This window comes from Chiloscyllium plagiosum, unplaced genomic scaffold (assembly GCF_037043375.1).
Source record: "Chiloscyllium plagiosum isolate Xiang-an unplaced genomic scaffold, Cpla_swu_hap1 HiC_scaffold_22, whole genome shotgun sequence".
In the NCBI taxonomy this organism is placed as follows: Eukaryota; Metazoa; Chordata; class Chondrichthyes; order Orectolobiformes; family Hemiscylliidae; genus Chiloscyllium; species Chiloscyllium plagiosum.
In genome coordinates, this window is record NW_028270160.1 from 30,556,722 (window position 1) to 30,577,759 (window position 21,038).

General features: G+C 40.7%; 1 protein-coding gene across 1 annotated transcript in view; it reads left to right on the forward strand.

Moving 5' to 3' along the window:
* The window catches only part of adam9b (ADAM metallopeptidase domain 9b), a 54,766-nt gene that overhangs the window by 22,963 nt on the left and 10,765 nt on the right, over positions 1-21,038 (forward strand). Inside the window, exons 7-16 of the mRNA XM_043712671.2 lie at positions 979-1,044; positions 1,141-1,212; positions 2,223-2,392; positions 10,309-10,393; positions 13,369-13,502; positions 15,164-15,335; positions 16,769-16,858; positions 19,394-19,589; positions 19,952-20,057; positions 20,149-20,323. Of these exons, the coding sequence (XP_043568606.2) occupies positions 979-1,044; positions 1,141-1,212; positions 2,223-2,392; positions 10,309-10,393; positions 13,369-13,502; positions 15,164-15,335; positions 16,769-16,858; positions 19,394-19,589; positions 19,952-20,057; positions 20,149-20,323 (1,266 nt within the window). The remainder of the gene's footprint in view (positions 1-978; positions 1,045-1,140; positions 1,213-2,222; positions 2,393-10,308; positions 10,394-13,368; positions 13,503-15,163; positions 15,336-16,768; positions 16,859-19,393; positions 19,590-19,951; positions 20,058-20,148; positions 20,324-21,038) is intronic.

Here is a 21,038-nt window from a genome sequence, read left to right on the forward strand (position 1 = left end):
CTTAGAAACTCTCAGTTATCCGGCTTGGTGTTGACTTTTTCAATTTTCACCAGATGAGGCCAGGACGTATTTCTTCATTGGTTTTGCATGTGAACATGTCCTTAACAATCCTTTATTGACAGTCTTACCATTTAAGCAAAGTCAACAAATGAATACTATTCAGAAGTATACATGTTTTGTATATTTGGGTTTATTATTTTATATATATGCACAGCAAAGATTTTGTCCAACATTATATTATCCAATCATGTCTTAAACTTAGTGATGCTGCAGTCATCACCATTCTCATCAGTAATCACACGTAACCCAACTCACTTCCGAGTGCAAGTCCCTTCCATTTTTACGATGTTTGCACACAGCCTCAAAAAAAATTCCACCCACGTAAAGAAATGCACTGATTTTCAATCCCATAAAAGCTGTTTGTACTAAATTCCAAAGTCTCACAAGCTGACTGCAAAGGGATGATTGTGCAAGTAATAATTGCATGAACCTTACAGCCTAAATTAGTTTTGCTAGTGTTGCATTTCTATTCTTCAACAAAACCAATCCTTTTACAATGCAGTTCTCCTCTTAGCAATTGTGGTACAAAGACCTGTTTTAAAAATACATTGAGTTTTTTTCCTGATTGTTTTGTAAAATCACCTTTAGCAATTTCAGAGAAGTACATTTGTTGGGGTGTGCTCTAGTCAATAATGCATTGGATAATAAAAATGTATGTTCAAATCCATTTTCCATAATGCAAAAATAAGGGTATTCTGTTATATAACTGAGAGAACAAGAACTAGAAACATAGACAAAATGTATGTATAATTTTGTATGTACTCTGATATTGCAATCATAGAATAAGATACTTATTCTGTAAAGAGAAAGCTGCATTATAAGTTATTGCATCTAATGTGCAAACTACACAGAATTAGGTATATACAGAAATTACCAATACCATGTTCATCTAATTCTATCTTTATGTTTAACCATTAGAAAAAGCGAGCTGTTTTACCAAGAACCAGATTTGTGGAATTGGTTTTGGTTGTTGATAATGATAAAGTAAGTCTCAATTTCTTCAAATTGTTCAAAATTACATTAAAAAGATATCATTATCACTAAATCTATTGACGTTTGGTCATGTCTTGTGTTTTTCAGTATAATTTGCACAACAGGAATGAAACTCTGATTCAGGAGCAAATGGTTGAACTGGTTCATATTGTAAATGGTGTATGTATGAGTTTTTTTGTGGGTCAATTTTCATTTATCTAATCTAGATGTAACATTCCTGACTCTCAACATTCTTATAGCTTTTATCACCTCAGAGAGACACAAGGTTCCATATGGTGTGGAATTGTACCTAGCATGGTTAAAGGCATGAACTAGTGATTACAGACCTTGTGTGGTATCACATTATGTATGATGAGATTTATAGATGGTAAGGAAGCATGGTATGGTTTAAAGTAATAGACTTGGTATCATATAGATTGGAGGAACCAGGTAGGACATTATTTAGGTTTGAGAATCAATGATCCTGTGGAAATACTACTTCAATGGTGATATGCATCATATCCCTTTATCCATTCTGTACCTCATTAGATATTAGGTCTTTTAAACATGTCCGCCAGGTTGACTGTGATTAATCAATGTCATTTGTGAACTTCACCACTTTCCTCAGTTCCCTTCCCCCCACCTTACTCCAGCTCCAACCTTCGAGTTCAGCACAGTCCTCATGGCCTGTCCCACCTGTCAATCTTGCTTCCCACCTATTTGCTCCACCCTCCTCTCTGACCTATCACCTTCACCCTCACCTCCACCCACCTATTGCACTCTCAGCTACCTTCCCCGCCAGCCCAAAACCCCTCTCCCGTTTATCTCTCCACCCCCAAGGTTCCCAGCCTCATTCCTGATGAAGGGCTTTTGCCTGAAACATCGATTTTCCTGCTCCTCGGATGCTGCCTAACCTGCTGTGCTTTTCTAGCACTACTCTAATCTTGACTGTGATTAATCAAGGCAATGCCCTAAAGAATGAACCATATAACTGCTGTCTCAAACAGGACTCTTCTTATACAATATATAATGTTTTTCCCCTTTAACATTGGTGTCCTATTGAGTGAAAGATGAAGATCTTTGACAAAATGTCTCTTTTTCTAGTGATACTCAAGTCCTGTGCTATTGAATGGCTATTTAGAAAAATGATCATCAATCAAAAATACTAACTTTTTTAAATCATCTGTTAGATGTACAGCTCTCTGAATGTCCGTGTCATACTGACTGGGCTTGTGCTCTGGAAAGATAAAGATCAGATTGTCATCAACGGAACTGCTGGAGAGGTTTTGGGCGCATTTGTAAGATGGCGAGAACGAGTCCTGATTCCTGAGAAGCAACATGACAGTGGGCATCTTATTCTGTAAGTTTTTTTATGAGAAGTCCATCCAGGCTTCTTCAACTCCGTTGCAATAAAATTGATGGAAACCCCTTTAAGCACTTCAACATGTGGTTAAACTTAAAACATAAGTCAAAGCTATTAATTTAACCTGGGGCAGTGTTTTGTAGAGGAATAAGATGGTGTTATTTTATGGGTCTGTAAATGGCCTTTAGTAAAGTGGTATGCTCTTCTTGTCAGATATGGGAGTTTAAGGAGAGTTTACAGGTTACTGCAGATTATACCTGCAATAAATGCCGTTTATGGGTCGGCCGGGGCAGTCAGGTTTGTGGATTTTGGGCAGGAGGTAGAAACGGGCGGTGCGGAGTTGTGGGACTATGAGGTTGGAGGCGGTGGTTTGGAGATCCCCTGAGGTGATGAGGTTATGGATGGTCTGGGAGATGATGGTTTGGTGGTGGGAGGTGGGGTCATGGTCAAGGGGGCAGTAGGAGGAGGTGTCCGATCGGAGCACCAAACTACCACCACGCCTCCCATCAAACCGGCAGACAAGGGAAGCGTGGTGGTAGTTTGGCGCTCCGATCTTTATATTGCTGAGGCTAAACACCAGCTCGCGGACACCTCCTCCTACTGCCCCCTTGACCATGACCCCACCTCCCACCACCAAACCATCATCTCCCGGACCATCCATAACCTCATCACCTCAGGGGATCTCCCATCCACCGCCTCCAACATCATAGTCCCACAACCCCGCACCGCCCGTTTCTACCTCCTGCCCAAAATCCACAAATCTGACTGCCCCGGCCGACCCATTGTCTCAGCCTGCTCCTGCCCCACCGAACTCATTTCTGCATACCTTGACACGGTCCTGTCCCCTTTAGTCCAAGAACTCCCCACCTACGTTCAGGACACCACCCATGCCCTCCACCTCCTCCATGATTTTCGCTTCCCTGGCCCCCAACGCCTTATCTTCACCATGGACATTTAGTCCCTATACACCTCCATCCCCCATCACGAAGGCCTCAAAGCCCTCCGCTTCTTCCTTTCCCACCAAACCAACCAGTACCCTTCCACTGACACCCTCCTTCGACTGATTGAACTGGTCCTCACTCTGAACAACTTCTCTTTCCAATCCTCCCACTTCCTCCAAACCAAAGGAGTAGCCATGGGCACCCGCATGGGCCCCAGCTATGCCTGCCTCTTTGTTGGATATGTGGAACAGTCTATCTTCCGCAGCTACACTGGCACCACCCCCCATCTTTTCGTCCGCTACATCAATGACTGTATCGGCGCTACCTCGTGCTCCCATGAGAAGGTTGAACAGTTCATCCACTTTACTAACACCTTCCACCCCGACCTCAAATTTACCTGGACCGTCTCATACTCCTCCCTCCCCTTCCTAGACTTCTCCATTTCTATCTCGGATGACCGACTCAACACGGACGTTTACTATAAACCGACTGACTCCCACAGCTACCTAGATTACATCTCCTCCCACCCTGCCCCCTGTAAAAACGCCATCCCATATTCCCAATTCCTTTGCCTTTGCCGCATCTGCTCCCAGGAGGACCAATCCCAATACCGAACAACCCAGATGGCCTCCTTCTTCAAAGACCGCAATTTCCCCTCAAACGTGGTTGACGATGCTCTCCACCGCATCTCCTCCACTTCCCGCTCCTCCGCCCTTGAACCTCGCCCCTCCAATCGCCACCAGGACAGAACTCCACTGGTCTTCACCTACCACCCCACCAACCTCCAGATACATCGTATCATCCTTCGCCATTTCAGCCACCTCCAAACAGACCCCACCACCAAGGATATATTTCCTTCCCCACCCCTATCAGCGTTCCGGAAAGACTACTCCCTTCGTGACTCCCTCGTCAGATCCACACCCCCCACCAATCCAACCTCCACTCCCGGCACGTTCCCCTGTAACTGCAAGAAATGCAAAACTTGCGCCCAGACCTCCCCCCTCACCTCCCTCCGAGGCCCCAAGGGGTCCTTCCATATCCGTCAGAAATTCACCTGCACCTCCACACACATCATTTACTGTATCCGCTGCACCCGATGCGGCCTCCTATACATTGGGGAGACGGGCCGCCTACTTGCGGAACATTTCAGAGAACACCTCTGGGACACCCGCACCAACCAACCCAACCGCACTGTGGCTGAACACGTTAACTCCCCCTCCCACTCCACCAAGGACATGCAGGTCCTTGGCCTCCTCCATCACCAGACCATGGCAACATAACGCCTGAATGAAGAGCGCCTCATCTTCCGCCTAGGAACCCTCCAACCACAAGGGATGAATGCAGATTTCTCCAGCTTTCTCAGTTCCCCTCCCCCCACCTTTTCTCAGTCCCAACCCTCAGACTCAGCACCGCCTTCTTGACCTGCAATCTTCTATCCGACCTCTCCGCCCCCACCCCCTCTCCGATCTATCACCCTCACCTTAACCTCCTTCCACCTATCGTATTCCCAACGCCCCTCCCCCAAGTCCCTCCTCCCTACCTTTTATCTTAGCCTGCTTGGCACACCCTTCTCATTCCTGAAGAAGGGCTTATGCCTGAAACATCGATTCTCCTGTTCCTTTGATGCTGCCTGACCTGCTGTGCTTTTCCAGCAACACATTTTTAAGCTCTAATTTTCTGTTTCAGTATGTGGATGTACCTACTAGAGAAGGTACAAAACGTGATCTGCTCTTGGGAAATAAGGCAGGGCAGGTGACTGAGGTGTCAGTAGGGGACTATAATTCTATTAGATTTAAAACAGCGATGGAAAAGGATAGACCAGATATAAAAGTTGAAGTTCTAAATTTTAGAAAGACCAATTTTGACGGTATTAGGCAAGAACTTTCCAAAGCTGATTGGGGGCAGATGTTCACAGGTAAAGGGACGGCTGGAAAATGGGAAGCCTTCAGAAATGAGATAACGAGAATCCAGTGAAAGTATATTCCTATTAGGGTGAAATGAAAAGCTGGTAGGTGTAGGGAATGCTGGATGAGTAAAGAAATTGAGGGTTTGGTTCAGAAAAAGAAGGAAGCATATGTCAGGTATAGACAAGATAGTTCAAGTGAATCCTGACAGTATAAAGGTAGTGGGAGTATACTTAAGAGGGAAATCAGGAGGGCGAAAAGGGGACATGAGATACCTTTAGCAACTAGAGTTAAGGAGAATCCAAAGGGTTTTTACAAATACCTTAAGGACAAAAGGATAACTCGGGAGAGAATAGGGCCCCTCAAAGATCAGCAAGGCAGCCTTTTTGTGGAGCCACAGAAATTGGGGGAGATAATAAACGAGTATTTTGCATCAGTATTTGCTGTGGAAAAGGACATGGAAGATGTAGAATGTCGGGAAATAGATGGCGACATCTTGAAAAACATCCATATTACAGAGGAGGAAGTGCTGGATGTCTTGAAACGCATAAAGATGGATAAATCCCCAGGCCTTGATCGAGTGTACCTTCGAACTCTGTGGGAGGCTAGAGAAGTGATTGCTGGGCCTCTTGCTAAGATATTTATATCATTGATAGTCACAGGTGAGGTGCCGGAAGACTGGAGTATGGCTAATGTGGTGCCACTGTTTAAGAAGGGTGATAAGGACAAGCCAGGGAACTATAGAACGGTGAGCCTGTCGTCGGTGGTGGGCAAGTTGTTGGAGGGAGTCCTGAGGGATAGGATGTACATGTATTTGGAAAGGCAAGGACTGATTAGGGTTAGTCAACATGGCTTTGTGCATGGGAAATCATGTCTCACAAACTTGATTGAGTTTTTTGAAGAAATAACAGAGAAAATTGATGAGGGAAGAGCGGTAGATGTGATCTATATGGACTTCAGTAAAATGTTCAACAAGGTTCCCCGTGGGAGACTGGTGAGCAAGGTTAGATCCCATGGAATACAGGGAGAAATAGCCATTTGGATACAGAACTGGCTCAAAGGTAGAAGACAGAGGGTGGAGGGTTGTTTTTCAGACTGGAGGCCTGTGACCAGTGGAGTTCCACAAGGATCGGTGCTGGGTCCTCTACTTTTCATCATTTATATAAATGATTTGGATGTAAACATAAGAGGTATAGTTAGTAAGTTTGCAGATGACACCAAAATTGGAAGTGTAGTGGACAGCGAAGAGGGTTACCTCAGATTACAACAGGATCTTGATCAGATGGACCAATGGGCTGAGAAGTGGCAGATGGAGTTTAATTCAGATAAATGCGAGGTGCTGCATTTTGAGAAAGTAAATCTTAGCAGGACTTATACATTTGATGGTAAGGTCCTAGGGAGTGTTGCTGAACAAAGAGACCTTGGTGTTCAGGTTCATAGCTCCTTGAAAGTAGAGTCGCAGATAGTTAGGATAGTGAAGAAGGTGTTTGGTATGCTTTCCTATATTGGTCAGAGTATTGAGTACAGGAGTTGGGAGGTCATGTTGCGACTGTCCAGAACATTGGTTAGACCACTGTTGGAATATTGCATGCAATTCTGGTCTCCTTCCTATCGGAAAGATGTTGTGAAACTTGAAAGGGTTCAGAAAAGATTTACAAGGATGTTGCCGGGGTTGGAGGATTTGAGTTATAGGGAGAGGCTGAACAGGCTGGGGCTGTTTTCCCTGGAGCATCGGAGGCTGAGGGGTGATCTTATAGAGGTTTACAAAATTATGAGAGGCATGGATAGGGTAAATAGACAAAGTCTTTTCCCTGGGATCAGGGAGTCCAGAACTAGAGGGCATTGGTTTAGGATGAGAGGGGAAAGATATAAAAGAGACCTGAGAGGCAACTTTTTCACACAGAGGGTGGTATGTGTACGGAATGAGCTGCCAGAGGAAGTGGTGGAGGCTGGTACAATTGCAACATTTAAAAGGCATTTGGATGGGTATATGAGTAGGAAGGGTTTGGAGGGATATGGGCCGGGTGCTGGCAGGTGGGACTAGATTGGGGTTGAGATACCTGGTTGGCATGGTTGAGTTGGACTGAAGGGTTTCCGTGCTGTACATCTCTATGACTCTATGTGTGTAACCCATGTTTAAAAAAACTTCAAGGTTGTATTATGAAAACACAGTAAGAAGTAACTTACCAAATGTGCTAATTAATACTAATTGGTGGAATAGAAATGAACCTAAACTGTTAACAATGTATTGAACTTTTTTTTTGCCTTGTAAAGGTAAAAGGATAGTGGAATAATTGAGGCTTGGATGAGGATGTCACAGAGAGAACTGTCCTTTCAGAATGCCGAAGGGGGAGTTTGGTAATGTTTAATCAGAGTTTGGATAAGGCTTCATGCTGGAAGAAACAGGTTTTACAAAATCATTCATTCATGGAAGTTAGGCATCGCCAGCTAGGCCAGCATTTATTACCTATCCCTATTTGCCCAGAGGGCAGTTAAGAGTCAAACACATTGCTGTGGGTCTGGCATCACATGTAGGCCACACCAAGTAATGGATTCAGCTTCCTTCCCTAAAGCACATTTGTGAACCAGATGGGCTTTTCCCAACAATCGACAATGGATTCATGGTCATTAACAGACTCTTATTACATTCAATTTTCACCATCTGCCGTGGTGGGATTTAAACCTGCAACCCCAGAGCATTACCTGGGTTTCTGGGTTAACAATCCAACAACAATACCAAAAGGGAATCACCGTCCCTTATCAGAGAATAATTTGTTGAATACAGAGGCTGATGGAATGCACTGAATACAAGGGAAACCTGGGAGGAGAGTGGTAGATTGAGAACAAAAGCATGAGAAATACAGCACACCTAGTCATGGGCAACCTTGACAACATCGTGTTGAAGAATCCTCATGTATTGGAATACATATTGGAAGTGCTGGCTGTTTTTGTTCCTGATCTAAAACATGGTTATCCAACCAGTACAATATCTAATATAAACACAAGTTAGTTCAGACATCTTTCAAGTATTACTTTAATATCATGTTAATATTAATTAATATATTCATGCTGCAGAGAATGTCAGTGTTTAAGATTGTAGCCCATAAAACTATCCATGGATTATCTTTAATGTGAATTAAATATATGTATTGAAGGAAGTTGTAATAGATTTAAGTCTTGCAAACAGCCTTTGTGCATTAACAAGGAGCTACAACTGATAGCAAGTAGGTGCAACCTTAGTATTTCTGATTTTCACATCCTCAGCACAACAAGAATGCAGCAACAATCTTGATATGGTGACTATTATTTCAATCGGGATCTTCAGACAGACAGCTCAAACTGAGTTATTTCTAAACTTAATTTTTATCTTAGTTTCTTTTAAGAGAAATATTGCTGGACTTTGAATAATTTATACTGATATTTTGTTTTAAATTATCACCTTCCTCTCCTGGTGGTACTGGATAATGTTGAAGTGCCCATTTTTGGGATTTGGTAGCTCTTTCACTCTAAGAATAATCATTCTTTTTAAGTGAATCTACATTAGTGTTACCTGTTTATTCAGCATGGTGACCTATTCATAATGTTATTGAGTCAACAGCACAGAAAGAGACCCTTCGTTCCAACCAAACCATAATCACAAACTAAACTAGTCCTACCTGCCTGCATTTAGTCCATAATCCCTCCAAGCCATTCCTATTTGGGTACTAATCTAAATGTTGTAACTGTACCCACATTCACCACTTCCCATGGACGTTCATACCACATACGAACCACTTTGTATAAAAGAATTGTGTCTCATGTCTCTTTTACATTTTTCTCCTCTCACCTTAAAAATGTTCTCCCTAGTCTTGAAATCCCACACCCTAGGGAAAAAAAAACACTTGCCATTTATCTTATCTATACCCCTCATTATTTTGTAATCCTGTCTTCAGCATTTTCAGCAGGAGTCACTGGATGGCAAAGTTTTAATAAAAAAGAGGCCAGATTTTCACAGATGTATTGTGTTCCTGATGTTAAGCTCAATTCTGCCCTGGGAATGCCATCTAGGGAAAGAAGGAGGGCCAGTTGGAGGGTCCATAGAGATTTATAAACAGTATCCCATCAGGAATAGTGTGAGCTGCCGGACAGGGAAGGGCAGGGTGTTCATTAATCCCATCGCTCCTTGTGGTATTGTGAAAAGTTTTAAATTCCACGTGGCCACAGGTGTCATGCTCGTGGTTTGGAGAGGAATTCATGTGAGTCCATGGTAGGATGAGTAACAGTGAGTGTTAGTTCCCCAACTAGCCGCTTGGAGGCAATCTCCAGCTCAATGTTGGGCTCCGACCTCAGCAAAAGGATCATCCAGCTGTCAGTAAGATCCTTTCAATGAGTCCATTAATTGACCAACAGGGCCTTGTCTCTGCCTGTACTACATTGATCCCAAGATTGCTCCAAGGTGGGCACACACCAGGTACTTGATCCAATGTGTTATTTCAAACTTTGGTCCTGGTTCCAATCCCTTACCCACCTATGTGGTCCTGAAAAAGAAGAACAGTTTAAGTGTTGTCATCATCACCTAGATTGAGATCAGTCAACTCAATATAAAACCAAACATTGATCATGGTCATTATCACATTTGACTGAACATATAAAATTAAGCAATTTGTGATACAAAACAAGTGTGTTCTTGTCAGGTTTACATTACTTTAAAATATATCAGCTTTAAGAAACAAAGACGTATTTTGTATTGACATAATAGAATGAGTTGACCTGGCCAGAGAAGAAAAATAAATGCAGTTTTGTTTGCCAATTATACCAATACACCTTTTATTCGGACCTATTGAAGACAATAGAGTTAAATGTCAGACAGAACATGTAACAGTCAATTGATGTAACACAAAAAATTAAATCTTGGATCTCTACAATAATTATCAATATCTTCTAATATCTTGCACTACAAACAGGCGCTTGGAGAGTCAACAGAAATGTATTTTTAACTTTGAACAGTCAGGTAGCCTGTGAGCTAAACCAGTTTGTTCAGGTATATTAACAGTGACATCCTTGTTTCATTGTTTTCTCTCTGTTTCAGAGGTAAAGCTCAGTTCAGTGGAATTCTAGGCTTGGCCTTTGTAAGCACAGTCTGCTCCACCAGGCTTGGAGGTGGAATTAATGTTGTAAGTGATCTGCATTATTGCTTCAGGACAGTCATTGACTAAATTGGACTTTGAGGGCTGGTTCAAAAGGCTCAAGGTGGGAAGCAGAAGTGGGGAAATTACCAGATTCTGCACAGCTACCTCAGGAAACAGTACCCCAAAAGACAGGATCTTAATTTGAATGGGATAAGGTGGGGGCAAGTGAGTAAGTGAGAAAGTGAGTAAGATCATCAGCCTCAGGCACAGATCTAACGTGATTGCATGGATGGTCAAGTGGCAAGGTGGGATCTTTAAAAGATCTTCTCTGGAACTTAGTCCCCATTGTTTTCTGAACTATTGAGCCCTCTAACCCTCATTCCTCAGCCCCTCCACTCACTTCCCATTACCACTCATGCACTCAATATCTCCCATTATGTTGCCTCTTATAGCCCTCTTGCCAACTCATGGCATGATCTGAATCTTTCACCAGTATGCACTTAGCACAGATCCAATAAACCCTGCAGAAACAATGGCATAGACAGAACTGCTTAAAAAGGAACAACCCTTTCCTAACATTTGTGGGAAAAAAACTGCTTTTATTATAATCCTAAGAAAGCATCAATCAAGCAGATCGTGCCAATAATGGAAACTATACGGTCCTGATACCTCTCTAACCTGTACAATAAAAACTTCAATAAAAAATTTGAACTGTTGACAAGATAGATCAAAGAAGGGAAGGCTTGCAAATATGTCAACAAAACCCTGAGTGATCTTGATGGAGTTCAACCAGTATCTGATGGTGACCTTCACTTAGGACAATTACTTTTGTTCCACATAATAATATACTATCCCCTTGTGTGCTCTGGCTTCTCCACATCCAAAAAAATTTCAATCTTTGGTTTTCTTCATCACTACCAGCTGTTTCATGTTTGCCAGGACCAGGTCTTTCTGCATCCAAAGTCTGATATTGTCAGCTGTGACTGGATGTGTGTCCAGAAAATATAAAGCCATTCTTCCAGTAGTGGTACCACCAGTGAAGTATCTGTGGGAGGCAGCTCAATGCATCCGGATTTGTTTCTTGGCCTCCCTGACAGTGTGGAGAAAGTGAGGACTGCAGATGCTGGAGATCAGAGCTGAAAATGTGTTGCTGGAAAAGCGCAGCAGGTTAGGCAGCATCCAAGGAGCAGGAGAATCAACGTTGCGGGCATGAGCCCTTCTTCAGGATCCCTGACAGTGTTTCAACTTGTAATTATATGTATTTAGTATTAGAGCTCACTGCTGAATTAGACCTGAAGCGATGGGTGGCACAGCCTTGTCCTCTTTAAGTAGACCTAGCAGAGGTGTGTGGTCCATTATTATTACAAATTTATATCCATAAAGATATTGGTGGAACTTTCTAACTCCACATAAGACTGCCAAACTTCCCTTCTCTATCTGGCCGTACTTTCGCTGTGCATATGCTATTAGGTGTTATTCTCCATTGGGCCAACTATGTGCTAATATGGCACACTGCCATATGGGGAAGCATTGCATGTCAATACCAGATCTCACCTGGAATTATAGTGTGCCAACACCTTAGAGGATGACAGCTATTTCTCCACTTCCCTGAAAGCTATGGTTTACCCTGCAACTTATACACTCCACTTGCCTCATTTTCAAATGATAAAGCCAGTTGTAGTGCCTGTTTAAAGGCCAGTTGGGCTTCAGCTGGTAGGCACTTTTACACAGTTGCATCATTAATCCCATACACCAAATGATCTCTTAGCTTCTCATTTAGGGTACAACTAAAGTAAAATGCCTCTGCAAATCATCTTAACCCTGTCAAAAATCCTGATATGGATTCCCCTGGTTCTCAAATTGCCAAGTGACACCAATAGTACCTTAGAATTACAGGAGGCTTGAGGTCATAATATTCCTTAACTAATTCTATCGACTCTTGAAAGGGTTTAGTATTAGGGGTCTTAGGGAAGTTTGGGATCCTGATATCCAAAAAAGCCTTGGGTCCACTAGCTGTCAGGAGAATTATTAGTTGCTTTTCATCTGCCCCAGTGCAGTAATGTCTGGAAAAAGGAATGCATCCTTTCTACATCCTGGGCTCAATCATTGACAGCAGGATTGAATGAGTCAAGCTCCCTAAATAACAGCAAGATGCTAGAAATGCTTACCCCAACTCAAAGACGATTGTTGTAAGCGAATTTCCTCAAGAGCATTCTTTTCTCTTGTTGCCAATGAAATAACTCCACAGCAGTTGGTATCACATCCCCAGGTTACCATTTATTTACATGTAGTGAGTCCTTGGCAGTGACCCTGCTCCCTCAGAGCCAGTTGTCAGAGTGAACAGGATGTTTGACACTCCTGTTATTATCTGTCAGTCACGGCTCCATGATTGGACCAGCTTAACATTCCTAAACAGGGAATTCGTATTCTATGAGGTCCATCTGGCTGACCTTGTTACAATCACTACACATTACCTTATTAAGCAATGTCTTGATTTAAGCATTATCTTCCTTGTTTTCAAACCCTCCATAACTTGGTCCTACTTTGAAATATGTATGCTCCTCTAATTCTGGCCTCTTGAGTATTCCCAATTTTAATTATTTCACTATTGGTGGCCATACTTTAGTTGTTTGTGCTTCAAGTTATAGAATTACCTCACAAAAATTATCTGACTCTCTCCCTCACTTTTTTCCTTTGAAGAGACTTCTGAAAAGCTACCCTTCTTTTCCCAGCTTTTGGCTATCTGACCTAACTGGTTATGATTTCAGATCTGGGTTGGAGTTCCTATTTCCAAACCAGGTCACATGAAAAGTTACCCGCTTACAAACTTAAAATCTATGTCTGACCGAACATTTGTCCTAAAGTTACCGACATCGTTCACAGGTCAAATTTTGTTTGAGAAACTTCTGTGAAATGCCTGAGACATTTTATTAAATAAACGATGCTATAACAGTGTAAGTCGTTCTTGTTCTAAAGGGTTTTTTCCTCTAATCAACCAAATCTATTTCTTTTTCAACTAGTTTGCCAACAGTAATGTGCCAACAGCAGCAACAATTCTTGCTCATGAATTAGGGCATAACATGGGCCTCAGCCATGATGATCCACGAACATGTGATTGCCCAACTAGCCGCTGCATAATGTTCAGTTCAATTACGTAAGTAGGAAACCAGTTTATTATGTGAAAAAAGGAAATTATTTTCCACTGTTTTTCTATAATTTTAAGATTTAATTTCAAATAAATATCAATTACAACTTACAGGAATATAGCACAAAGTAAAAGGATAAGGAAAATTCCGTGGTGACATGTTACAGTGCACACAGACATAGAGGCAAACTATTTTCTCCACCTCAACACCTTTCCCAAGAAAGAAGTTGAATTGTTCTCTTATGGGGAAAAGATGGAACTGATTTAGTATAATTGATGCTTTCAAGATTATAGATGAAATTGGCAAAATTATCCAGACAAATTATCTGGTCGGTTGAAGGATTTAAATTTCAAGGGCACATTAAAATAAGAAAGTCAAGGAGAGAAATGCGGAAAATGTCAAAAAGCCATAGAAACAATTACTACAATTAAGTTTGATATACAGTTGATTGACTTGGGAAAGAAAAGGGATAACAGGTATGATAACAGGGATCAGATATGATAAAGAACAGACATTATAGAATTCTTTCGGATTAGTAAAATCTCACCATAGATTGATGAAATGCTTTGCCATAGAAAGAGGCCATTGTGTTGATGTTTAGAAAGAATTATCAAATAAATAATTTTAACCACAAGGTTTCTGCTTCAAATATTTTCCAATTACTTTACCAAAGTTATTACCAAACCTGCTGCCACCTAAATTCAGGCTTTTCAGAGCATAACAAGACGAGTAGGTCATATTTCATCAGAAATGTCACTGGGTGAGTAATCCAGAAGCCAAGGCTCACGCTGTGAAACATGAGTTCAGATCTAGAGAATTGAACTTCAGTTAGTATATCCTCAGTAATGGCAACCATGAAACTATTGTCGATTGTCAAGAAAACACATCTGTTTCATTGCTATTCTATAAGGAAAGAAATCTGCCATCCTTACTTGCTCTGCCCTGCATGTGACACCAGACCTGCAGAAAGGTGGTTGGCTTTTAACTGGCCTTTAAGAGCACCTAACTGCCACTCAGTTCAAAATAAGTAGAAATGAACAACAAAGGCTGGACCTGCCAGCAACACCATATCACCTGCAAGAATAAAGGGAAAAAAGTTAACTGACCAGTCTGTCACTGGTCCTTAACTACACTATCAAAATTTTTCATGTTTTTGAGCATCTGTACTAAATCCCCTGAACATTTTCTACTCTTACGCTAATAAATCTCTGCACATATAAGGAGGAATTTCTTCTCTCACAATGTTGTAAGTCTTTGTAACTTCTCGCCAAAGAAAACTGTAGAGGCAGAGTCCTTGTGTATACTGAAGGTTGAGATAGACAGATTCTTGACCTGCAGAGGAATCAAGCTTTGTAGGAAAGGGACAGGAAAGTGGGTGTGAAGAGCACTTGATCAGCCATGGTCCTATTGAATGCCAGAGCAGGCTCGAGGGTCTGAACTGCCTACTTATTCCTATTATGGTCTTATAACCAATCCACCATATTAATTTAATACACAATCTAAATAGCAACTGTAATTACAGCTTTCCTTTAAAGAAATAAGATGATCAATGTCTTGAGTATCATTGTTCAAGATAATTGTTTGACCAACATTAATTTAGCAACTAACAGGCTAACAATTAGTTGGAATAAATTACATATATCCATTATACATTTTCTCTTTATTACAGAAATTCAAGGAATTTCAGTGACTGCAGTCAGAATGATTTTGTAGGGTTCATCGAGAGAGGAGGTGGACCATGTCTTCAAAATGAACCAAACTTAGAAGATCAGTATTCCTTACCATCCTGTGGCAATAACATTGTTGATGAGGGAGAAGAATGTGATTGCGGTAAACCACAGGTTAAACATCAAACCTCATTACATTTTTTCCAATTTTTAGAAATCTCTCATTTTAGTTAACATAAAGATAGACACTCTTATCATTTTGATTCTTCCAATACTCACCTGTCTGACCTCTCATTCTCGATCATTTACAAACTTAAATTCATCCAAAACTCAGCTGCTCATAATTCCTTCTGCACCCCTCACTCATCTTCTTGATGAATAATATTGGATTCTAAACACTAGTGCACCAAATTTTAAATTTTTTGGTTTGTTAAAAAAACTTAATGAACCTGCCTAATCCTGTAAGAACATCTTTGGGGCATGTCTGAAATGAATCTGGACCTTCTGGTCCAGGCTAAGGGACACTATCACCTTGTCACTAATGTTCCCTCTGAGCTGTTCAATTGCACATTTGTGCAGGACTGCTCCAATATTCCATGCACTATGATTGCTGTCAGCATGTCATTGACTTTTGGTTCCAGGGGCCTGTGCAGCCAAAAGAAAATGATGGGGACTAACTGCATGTCATAAGATCCTAAATGATGAATGCTAAATAACGTAATCATCAGAATTTGAATGTGTGTTGGGAGACCCCACTGGATTTCGAGTCCATCATCGTAATCAGCCAGCCACTATGACCACTCTTGCAGGGTTTGCTGTACCAGTGTTTAGGTGGGTTCATAGTGATAGCAATCCATGTAAGCCTCTCCATGGTCTTGTCAACCCACCCCCACAACTGTGCAACCTTCAGCAGCCCTGTCCTATGCTCAACTTCTTGGAAATTCCCTCCTCACTTTGCCTCATTCTCATCAGCCACAGCTTAAGCCACTGAGGACAACATCATTCTTATTCTAAATTTTCCTGCCTCCCTCATTGCTCTCATCCTTTTAATCTATCTTCAAACTGATTTCTTTTATCAAGGTTTTGGCCAATCTCCTTAAGCTCTATATCTCTCTTCCTTATGTCTTTGTTAAGTTTAGTGGGACAACTTTCTGTATCAAATTCACTCTGTGATTATAGGCATTAATTGTCATTGTAACAATGATAAAATCTAATGATGATTGACAGCTTGGTCAATCATCAAGAAATAACACAGAGCAATATGACCTCACCAAATCATCTCAGAGAAATTAAACTGATTACTCAATGAATCATCAAACAGAACATGTCATTATAGTTAAAATGTCATTTATAATTTAACAATTGATACTTTTAATAAATGAAGTTCTAATTGTGTAATCCATTTGGTGTTACCTTTATTCTCCCCTAGTGCAGTATTATGTTTGACAGTTATGATGGTAGGTGCAGTGGACTACACTGTAAAGTTACAGAAAAAAAACTGCTAAGATCAAACACAAAAATGGGATTAACAACTGGTTCAAATTTTAGAAATTCTATAAGTAAATTTGTTCATTTTATGCTGTTATCTTTCACTTCTGTTTTTCTAGAAATGCTCTAATCCTTGTTGCAATGCAGCCACTTGTACCCTAACATCAGGGTCACAATGTGCACATGGGAAGTGTTGTGAGAACTGCAGAGTAAGTAAACAAGCTCTTCTGTTAAAGTCAACAGGATCAGAATTGTCAAGTTATTATAAAAAAAAGCTTTTCATATTTTAATAGAGAATAAGGCATTCACCAAATTTCACTCATGATTCAACTGTCTTTCATCACAATACATTTATCAACAATGTTCACAGCAGCGCATTAATGTCCTTTTGCAAAATGTAGGTACCAAATGAATCGGCACTAAGAGGACAAGCTAAGACCTATGGCAGACCCTATTCTGATGCTTGAGACATGTGGTTGCCACTGTCCACAAAATGTTCTTGCAGCAGCATTGAAATGAAATGTATTGGTGCACTCCAAACTGCAGTATTTAGGTAGTGAATTGTGTATAAATGAGGTCAGAGATGTGCCACGATGATGTGGTAAGGCTGGTGGGTGTTCAATGCCAACCACCTTGGGTGATAGATGAAGGCGGAAATTGAGATATTGGGGAATATTAGTCGAGATGGAGACCCAGAGGAACTTGTGGAAACTCATAGCTGCCAGCTATCCACTCACACTTTTATTGGCAGTTAATAGGGCTGTTAAGAAGGCAGACAGGATTCCTGCCTTTATTATAAGAGTAGGAATGTTATGGTGAAGTTGTACAAAACTTTGGTTAAGCCACAGTTGGAGAACTGTTTGCAGTTCTGGTCCACCACACTATAGGAAAGATATGATTGCTCCAGAAGGGGTTGGAACGGCGATTCACCAGGATGTTGCCTGGGTCGGAGCAACTTAGCTATGAAGAGAGGCTAGATAAGGTTGAGTTGTTTACCTTAGAGCAGAAAAGGTTGAGAGGGAACTTGATTGAGGTGTGTAAGATTTTAAGGGGCATGGATTGTCGTGATTGTAATGAAGTCAGTCAGGTGGACTTCATACAATATGAGTTCCCTAATTGGTGCTGTTAACCTGGTCCAGCAAGGGAGCACTGGCTGACAGATAAAAAGGGGAGTATCAGAAGTACTGAGACTCTGAGAGCTGACTTTGAATGAGGCAGCACTAAATTAAGGACTATTTATGTGTAAATAAAGGGTGACTTGGTGATGGATACCAGCCTCTGTATTTCAGAAAGGTTAGATAGAAAGCAGCTGTCCTGTTAGAGGAAATGCCAAAAACAAGAGGGAATCATTTTAAGGTTTAGAGAGGTTTTGAGAATTTTTTTTCACATTGAAGGCGGTTTCCGCAATTCAATACCTGAGATTGAAGTTGAAGTAAGAAATCTCACAACCTTTGTACAGTACTTGGATGAGCACTTGAAATGTCATAATTTCCAAAGCTATGGGCCAGGTACTAGAAAGTGGGAATACTGTGCATTTAAAGTAGATTTTTGTTGGTGTAGACTCAATGGCCTCAAGGGTCTTTTCTTGCTACATGATTCCAAATCTCTCTACTCGTCAAACCGCAAACTGTAAATAAATTAGGTTGTAGTATAAAATCATGAGATGTTAACGCATAAAGTTAGGCTTCTTGCTGCATACCACCAGGGTTCTTGTCCCAAAGTTACAACCTTAAGTGGAGAATTCGACTTCTTTTCCTCAATGTTAAGAATTTTATTTTTCCATTCTTGCTACATTTTAACAACTGGCTTGTCATTGCCCAGAATGTTCAGGGGTTGTGAAGATTCCACCCAACATTCTGAGTCCTAAGTGACTCTTAGAACATAGAACATTACAGGGCAGTACAAATCCTTAGAACTCTCTGCATAGACACAATACATTATTCCTGGTATTCATGTGACTGTCTCTCTTTCACATTCTTGTTGGGCAGCTTGTCTGTGGGTCCTGCTCTACTCCATTATCATTGGAGAAATGAGGCATTGTGTGATCTGCAGCTGGCCTTTAAATTATATAACAGGATAATTTATCACTGGGACAGCATCCATAGCAGGCATTTTCTGCTTTAGAGTTCCATGCGTGTATGCAAACATAATGGAGCCTTGAAATATACGTGAGGTTGTTGCAATATAGGTTGGAAAAGTATTCTGCTTATATTACCCATTAACATCCTTTTCACTCCTATTCATGCCTAAATGATAAAGAGATGATAAATTGTTTCTTTGCTATATCAAATAGAAACAAATGTAAATAGACTTGCTTTTTAGTTATTTGTTGTTTTATTATGACTCTATTGTCTTATTAACTGAAAATGTGTTGCTGGGAAAGCGCAGCAGGTCAGGCAGCATCCAAGGAACAGGAGAATCAACGTTTCGGGCATGAGCCCTTCTTCAGGAATGAGGAAAGTGCTGAAAATGTGTTGCTGGAAAAGCGCAGCAGGTCAGGCAGCATCCAAGGAGCAGGAGAATCGATGTTTCGGGCATGAGCCCTTCTTCAGGAATGAGGAATGATATCCAGCATCTGCAGTCCTCACTTTCTCCTATTGTCTTATAAAGCCTATTACATTTCATTTTATTAAGCACTATTAAAGTTTTGAAAGCTTATAAATAGAATTATCTATTTTTGTAAAACTTTGAAAAAGCAATATTAATAAACATTGTTTGATTCTCAGACTTATTATTCTATATAGTTCCGTGTTGCAGGGACTTTGTGCAGAGGAGCAGTGAATGTTTGTGATCTTCCAGAGTACTGCAATGGCTCCTCACAGTTTTGCCAGCCTGATGTCTTTATTCAAAATGGTTATCCATGTGCAAATGGTATAACATACTGCTTTGATGGTTTGTGTCAGACCTATGATGCACAATGCAAGGTACTCTTTGGCTCTAGTAAGTATGACAGTTATCATTGGAAATATAAATCTTTATTCAAATTTATTTTAAGTTTATATCAGAAAAAATGCCATTATAACCTAAAGTCATGGGGCTGAAGTATCCCTGGAGATATGGCTCAGTACTAACCTTCTGACACCAATAAATTTGACCATACCTGCCTTAGTTAAATCCCAAGAACAAGTATGCTGCAATTCCATGCCATTGTTCATGTGAAACATCTAACTGTTGGATAAGATTTTCAATTATTTAGGTGATAATAAAGTGCTTAATACAGGGATTTGTGCATATTTATTTGATTACAAGAAATGTTATTTCACAGACAAATTTGTCACACTGTTTCTGTGATATGTTAACAGCTTCAGAGCGTGCACCAGATGTGTGTTTTGAACATGCAAATCGACAAGGGGACAGATTCGGGAACTGTGGATTCCAAAACCGGCAATTTAAGAAATGTACGCTAAGGTATGGTATTGCTTGTAAAATAATTAAACACAAAAAAGATATCACTCTATTTTTAATTTGAAAAGTTGCCATGTTTTCTTCCTCCTTTCAGTAATGCTGGATGTGGCAAAATTCAATGTATAAAAGTGACAGAGAGACCTTTTGGTGTTGATACGAGCACTTCGAATGTTAATGGCATTAATTGTGTGAATGCTGACTTCCACGTGGGTACAGATGTCACTGATCCTTCTTATGTAAATACAGGCACTGGCTGTAACGAAGGCAAGGTAAGATAAAGAGTCAATGTACAGGAATAGAATGAAGGTGGAACGATCAGAGATTTTATTTAGATTTAAAGTTATGAACTGAATTGTTTTACAGTCAATATGCTACAGATGGGACTGCTGGTTATGTAACGAATTACACAATTTTTCACTTTTACATTTCTCTATTATTATTCACTTCGATGGAGATTGTATGGCTTTCAGAAGTATTGACCTATTTTGGGGTCACTACTAAGCCCATTAATTTCAAACAATTGATCTTAAATATAAGTTGAGCATAATATTTTTGGATACTTTATATTCTATGTAAGCAGTGACAATGGGTGCATCACTCTCTATTTCCATTTATCCTGTACAGTTTTCCTAGTGTTCTTCCTTAGTAACTCCTTGATCTCATGGTGCCTCTTTGTTCTTTGTCCTCCTCCAACACTAGTATCCATTTAGTTTGCCATTATTCCTTCATTACCTTTTTGAGTCAAGCTTTCTGTTCATAATCATACTGCTCTAAAAGCCACAATTCATGCTTGATTAAACATACTAGGACCAATGTTCTACTGGCAGCCTACTGTTTCTCACCTAAACAATGGGCAGCCAATAACCAAAGATCAAAGGCTACTTTGGCTACACAATGCTGCTAATGGCTAATCTAATGTAATTGATAGGTCATGTACAAATGGGAGGGTAATCTGTCCATCTGCTTCCTGCAGGTTTCTGCCTA